Here is a 7,427-nt window from a genome sequence, read left to right as displayed (position 1 = left end):
GAGAGAGAGGAGAGAGAGAGAGAGAGAGAGAGAGAGAGAGAGGGATTGCAAATTCCATATTAGAATTTCCTTGGATATCTAGAACCTAGATTTGAATATCACAACACCATATCTCATTGTTCTTTTCAGATTGTGATTGATTATGATGACTTCATGAAGATTCCTTACCTTAGATCTGTAATAGAAAATCTTAAAAATGAGGCTGTGCAGTTGAGGTATCTATCTTTGCTTTCCGTTGATTCATACTTTTTCTATATACTTTCGTTTTTTACATCCTTTATAATATATATACTATATATATATATATATATATATATATATATATATATATATATATATATATATATATATATTATAATATATATATATATATATATATATATATATATATATTATATATATATACTCACACACATAAGCATTATTTTTGTCTCTTAAATTAGGGTTGGTGTTGGTAGTGAGGTGGAAAATCAACAAGTGTATCCACCTGGAATTTTGCCTAAAGTTCCGGGCCGGTTCTACTTTTATTTTGGAAAACCAATTGAAACGGAAGGTAATGCCCAATGCATATTTCTGAAGTTGGAATAACTAAAATGTGGTGGTAAAATTTGAGATATTGTTTGACAGGAAGGAAACAGGAACTTAAGGACAAGGACAAGTCTCAAGAATTATATCTTGAGGTGAAAACTGAGGTAGAGAGATGCATTGCTTATTTGAAGGAAAAACGGGAAAGTGACCCCTATAGAAGTATATTGACTCGGTCATTATACCAAGCTACACACGCTCCTACTTCTGACATTCCAACTTTTGAAATTTGATTGTTCTGCACAGAAAATGGTATGTCCTATAGAAGGTTGGACCATTCTGCATATCTTCCTATAGTTTAAATAAATGATTGGGAAACGAACGTAACTACTCAAGTTGCATGTAAATTTATTCTAGGATCATGGCATCTTGAACCATGTACGAGGTATCAATCTATCATTCCCTACCATAGTGAACTATATGTCTATAGTCTATACTCATACACCAAAAGTGTCTGGAATTCATTCGAAGACTTTCTGTGGTTGGTTTTTAGTTTGGATGATTGTTTACATTGAAAAGTCTGATACTTTAATGAAACCTATATGGACCTTTGATCTTTGTTTAAGTCATTTTCTCCTACTCAGACCAACTTGTAAGATAATGAAACGCTTGCCTCTTCTCGCAGTCAAAGTGAGAGGTCCATAGACACTTAGACTAATCTGAAAATCATCAAAGAGAATGTGAGAAAATCCTTTAGTGAAAATGTCAGCAATTTGATGTCGGGAGGGAACATGAAGAACATGTGGCTGACCACAAGCTACTTTTTCAGAAACAAAATTAATGTTCATCTCAATATGCTTAGTTCGTTGATATTGCACATGATTACTAGAAGGATAAATTGCACTAACATTGTAACAATACATCAAAGTAGACGAGGAATAGGAAAATGGACTCTAGAAGAAGATTACGAATCCAGCATGACTCAGATACAACATTAACAACGCCAATATATTCGGCTTCAGCATTAGAACGAGAGAGAGTGAATTGCCTTTTGGAATACCATGAGATAAGGTTGTCACCTAAAAAAATACAAAGTGGAGCGTTTGGTATCTAGACATCCACCCCAATCAACGTGAGTGTATGCGATAAGTCGTGTGATGAGGGATAATGATAAATGTAAGCCAAACTATATTGTACCTTGAACATAATGCAAAATGCGTCTGACATCAAGCATGTGTTTAGTGTGAGGTGCATGCATGAGAGAGATGGGTTGGTCAGGTTGACAAACTAATAGGGTAAATATCTTGTGGGGTTTAAGAATGCCTTTCATGCTACGAATGGTGATGGTTCGTGTAGGTAGAGGTGAATGTAGTTGATTTGGTGGTGGTGAGGGAAAGGAGGTTGTAGTGGGCAAGTTGGTCGAGGAGTTATGAGATAATGATTGTTGGTTTCTGGGTGAGGGTGGCTGGTCAGTTGTGGTTGTTGGTGTTGGTTTGATATGTGCAATAGGTGGTGATATTTGATTTTGCCACTGATGTACCAGGTAAAGGGTGTAGGTTGTAACACCCCTTTTTCTACCCCAAAATACTTAACATATAATCAGAGTAAATAAGCACGCATATAAACAAAAGGGCGTCACATCGACGTTTTCAAAAACTAAAAGCTTTCAAAAACCAAACATCGTTCATCATCAATATACAATACACCTGGTCATTTAAAATAACACATTTCAATTATCATGAATATTCAGGAATATGCGTTCGCAGCGGAAAATAATGAATACTCATGCATTTCATAAAATAATCCATGTCCCATACCATGATCATCTCTCAATAATCTCCTCAAGGTAAAATAAAACCATATTCAGAATCGTTGGCACTATGGCCTCTCAAACAGCAATTGCAAATAAGCATGTTCACAAGAAATAATATAATACTTATCCAAATAGGATACGAGTTCAATACTACTAATCTACCCAGTGTTACATGACCAGAGCATTGACTAATTACCTAGTCTTCAAACTAAAATACGAAAACTCTCCGACTAATCTCGAGCGAGCTACCGTCCACTTACTTCAACAATACTACTCTAGAGTATCTGCACGATGCCATGTAAAGCATCATTCCAACAGAAGGGTGAGAATTCAAATCATTATGAAGAAGTATAACAAGGCACAATAATTAAATCAACAATTAAAGGAATTCATCACACTTCGTATAACCATGTAAATAATACTAGCCAATATTTATTTCACATGTTTCAAACATCCATCAAAACACAAGGAGTACGATATTGAAATCCAATACTATATTCCCAAAAATACACATAACTACAATTATCACATAATCACATACTTTGCCAAGTTATGTATCCAAACATCATCAAATTCAATTACCATATCTCATACACACATCACAATCACAATAATGCATGCACTCAATTATCACATAACTCCAATGTGACTCAATGCAAGACATGTGACTCTATGCATGTGGTACCGCAATGTGAACCCAATGTTTCACCGTTTTCCGATTCAATATCTATAATCCAAGCCACGCTTCCGATCCGGACAAGATCAAAGCCACTACGCCTATTTCCAATTAAGGATCAACGTCTATGTGAACCCACAGTTTCACCGCTTTCCGATTCAATATCTAGAATCCAAGCCACTACGTCTATTTCCAATTAAGGATCAACGTCTGCTACGCCTATTTCCAATTAAGGATCAACGTCTATATGAACCCACAGTTTCACCGCTTCCACCATGAAGCCGACCATGCCATGAATGAATGTACAAATACCAACACATATGCAATTAAGATCATCTCTACCATCTTAACATTTCACATATCACCATAATTCAACTCTATGAATTATCCACCAATGGTACATATACACATTCATAACAATATATCATTCACAAATATAGGCTAATTATCAAATACGCACACTTAGATTTCATTCCAAATTGAATACAACTTTTAAAATCTCAATTTTTCATTTTTCAAACAAGTAATCGGTTAACGCTCGGTGGGTAACCGGTTAACACAAAACAGAATCAACTTCTGCGCAGATTTTCAAGCAAGTAACCGGTTAACGCTCGGTGGATAACCGGTTAACATAAAACAGAATCAATTCCCTGCGCAGATTTTTAAGCAAGTAACCGGTTAACGCTCGGTGGGTAACCGATTAACATAAAACAAAATCAATTTCTTGCGCAGATTTTTAAGCAAGTAACCGGTTAACGCTCGGTGGGTAACCGGTTAACACAAAAACAGAATCAGAATTTTCTACGTTTTTCATCGTTGGAGGACTTTCGGACCTCCGATTTCGATTCTGTAAAAAGCCAAACGTTCAGAAAATTATAACTCATACAATACCCTAAGTATATAACGTTAATTTTCAGTTTTGACACAATTAACTCACCACAATCAAGAATATGCATCAAAACCTAACAATTCCAAACAACCATACAAAATAAGGGATTTTTAACCTAAACATACTTTTACCCATTGATCTAATCATACTAACCCATAATAATAAGGATTCTCCCCCTTACCTCTTCAATTTTCTGGAAACCCTAGCTTCTCTCTTGTTCTTCCCCTCTTCTCCTTACTTTTCCTCTTCTTTTTCTTTATTGCCGTCAAATGATCAAATAATCCTACTCCTCACTCTCCTCACCTCTTATATACTAGTATTATATTTGGGCTTAAAGAGTGATACCTCTAATTTAATTATTAGGCCCAATAATACCTAGTCTTATAATATCTCTATTTAATTCAAATAAATTAAACCAACTCAATATGCACACCAAGTTAATTAATTCAATTATTCATTATATCTCATATCAACTAAATAATTAATTAACACACCAAATCAATTAATATAATCAATTATACTACTACCTAATAACCAATTAATTAATTAACACTCCAAATAAATAAAATAAAATAAAATAATAATAATATAAGAAATAATTACTAAAATTGGGTTGTTACATAGGTCATCATTTAGGAAGTTATAAGGATGATGGGAATGACAATATATCTTGGTGAAGAGAAATTGGGTTTCATCAAAGATAACATGCCTCAAAATTATTAATTTTTTGTTTGACAAATCATAAACTTGTAGCCTCTATGATTCAGGGGGTAACCCAAGAAGACACACTAAGTAGGGCGAGGTTGTAACTTATGCATGTTAAATGATAAGAATAAATAATAACATAGACAACCAAAAACTCGTAGATGTGTGTAGGTGAGATTTCGATGATATAAGAGTTGTGTTGATGACTGACTTTGAAGTATTTTACAAGAAAGAATGTTTAAAAGATAAGTTGTCATGTGAAGAGCATAATGCTAAAACGTCGTGGGAACAAAAGAATGAGCTAGCATGATGTGTATCATATTATTAATGATTCTTATTTTTCTTTTACTTTCCCATTTTGCAAGGATGTCTGGGGACAAGAGAAACAAAAAATAAGGTCATAATCAGTGTAACATTTTCGAAATAGCTTATTATTATATTCACCGCCATTGTCACATTGAAAAGGTTTTACAATTTGCAAAAATTGTGTATGAATAAATTTTGTAAGTGACTTGAATGTTTCAAATACTTGAGATTTTCTGCTAATAGGAAAGCTCCACAAGAAATTTATAAAATCATCTAAAAATATTACATAATATTTATGATCAACAAAACTTAAAATTGGAGATGTCCATAAATCACTATGTAAAATATCAAATGGCATCAAAATTATAGTTTGAGAATTAAAAATGACAATTTAATATGTTTGCCTAAAACATAAGAGTCACAAATAACAGAAGAATTAAAAGGTTCACAACATATGAACTTATTTTTGCGAAGGAAATTTAAAACTGACATGTCAGGATGACCAAGACGATTGTGCTAGAGATGGGACGTAAGACTCTCAAAACTTGAGGGAGTGGTGACATGATATAGATTGCCACATCTGTCACATCTCATGAGAGGGATCCCCGTCTGAAAATCAGATACAGTAAAACCAAAATGGTCAAAGGAAACAAAAACATTGTTGTCAGTGGCTAGGCGTCTCACAAAAATTAATTTTTAATAATTTTCGGGGCATGCATGAGATGGTTTAAGTGAAATGCTTGTACCACCAACCGTCGTTCTGATTGTTTTTTTCCTACATTTGGAGCGTTACTTTAGGGAGGAGGAACTCCTTGAGGTGATGAATTTTTTGATGGTCTAGACATATTAACAAATTTACCACTCCTCAAACGCATAAACACTCAATAAATTGACAACAATTAGATGTATGAAGAACATAAAAACATAAATACACATATACTCTCTGCAAAAAGTTTGATTTTTGCACAAAAGAGTCTCACTTAGCATGCCAATTTTTTTACTGGTGTTTTTAGTAAACAAATCATGAGTTTTAATTCACTTAAAGGATTAAACTCGGAAAAATCCTAAGAAAAATTTGTGTGAAATGTTTGAGAAAGTGTAATAGTGTTATGCTGTTTTATATTTAAATTTAAAAGTATTGGATGCAAGTTGAAAGAAATAAGTTCAGAAGTATTTAAAAAGGTTAAAGTAAATAAAGAAAATGAAGAACAAATGCAATTTGATAAAAATGCTTGAATTAAAAATAGTGTTGCAAGTTCATATGTTTCTCAAAATTTCTATATCTCTATGACTCGGATGTGTGAATTCGACAGGAAATAAAATGAAATGTGAACCCTTGTCCCATAGACCAAATTTACTTGTATATTATGTATATCAATTACTGTTGGAAAACAATCACTTCTCTAGGATTCAACACGTATCTTGTTACACGGGTTTCTGCTCTTTGATGTGTTTCCACGTGTCTTTGGTTCTTGAACTGCCTTAAATTACTATCACACTCGAAACTGTCTTCAAGTTCTCCATCTGCCTCAATCAAAAAGTTCTCCTGTCGAATATCGTGGTTTGGTGTCGAAATACATACCTTAGCTACATGCATTTAAGACTTATATATATATATATATATATATATATATATATATATATATATATATATATATATATATATATATATATATATATATATATATATATATATATATATATATATATATATATATATATCATATCCACATTACTATTCAAAAAACCCGAGTCGAAGATCATAGGCTAATTGAAGGTTACTTGCTTTGAATACGGAAAAAGAAGGCATATCAAGAGTGAATGCCTTGCACTTGAAAAGATGAATAAATGCAAAAGCAAGGACAAAATACCAAAGAAAGCATATGTAGTAGGGAATGACAATGAAATAAGTTCATCTGCAGATGAAGATCGTGCAAGCAAGACACTGATGGCATCACATAATTCAAGTGATGAAGAACACAATGTTAGTGATTTTGAAATTGATAATAATCCTTCATATGATGAATTACAAAATGCTTTTCATGAATTACATGAAGAATTTTTTAAACTTTCTTGATAATGTTAAAATCAAAAGAAAACTATTTTAAAACTAGAAAGTGTGGCTAAAGACACAAAAGTGAAATTAGAAGAACTACAAAATTCTACATGTAATAAATGTCAAGATCGCGAATCTAAAATTGTTGAATTAAACCAAGTGATCAAGAAATATGAAAAAAGTCAATTTGATTTTGAAATTGTGTTAACTTAGTCAAAGATATTCAAGTAATAAATGTGGACTTGACTATTCTAATTTTGATAAACATATTACAGTTTAAGTCATCTTTGTAAAGACTACTAGCAAATTCAACAATAAGGAATTAAAGAAAATACATGTTGTAAAACATGATAAAATGTCTTATGATAGAAATAACTTTTATGTCAATAAAAAGAATCATGTGTTTAGACCTACTTGTTTTTATTGTAATACAAAATGGCGTACTTCTAATACTTGC

The 7,427-nt window shown here is 32.6% G+C and overlaps 1 protein-coding gene across 1 annotated transcript in view; it reads left to right on the top strand.

Annotated features, from left to right (window-relative positions):
- The window catches only part of LOC127126796 (phytyl ester synthase 2, chloroplastic), a 28,141-nt gene extending 26,991 nt beyond the window's left edge, over nt 1–1,150 (top strand). The window contains exons 12-14 of the mRNA XM_051055798.1: nt 130–215; nt 444–553; nt 628–1,150. Of these exons, the coding sequence (XP_050911755.1) occupies nt 130–215; nt 444–553; nt 628–818 (387 nt within the window). The 3' untranslated portion in view covers nt 819–1,150. The remainder of the gene's footprint in view (nt 1–129; nt 216–443; nt 554–627) is intronic.
- Nucleotides 1,151–7,427: the final 6,277 nt, after the last annotated feature.

The sequence above is a fragment of the Lathyrus oleraceus genome, chromosome 3 (assembly GCF_024323335.1).
Source record: "Lathyrus oleraceus cultivar Zhongwan6 chromosome 3, CAAS_Psat_ZW6_1.0, whole genome shotgun sequence".
Taxonomy (NCBI): domain Eukaryota; kingdom Viridiplantae; phylum Streptophyta; class Magnoliopsida; order Fabales; family Fabaceae; genus Lathyrus; species Lathyrus oleraceus.
Note: the sequence above shows the minus strand (reverse complement) of the source record. Positions and strands in the feature narration are given on the sequence as shown.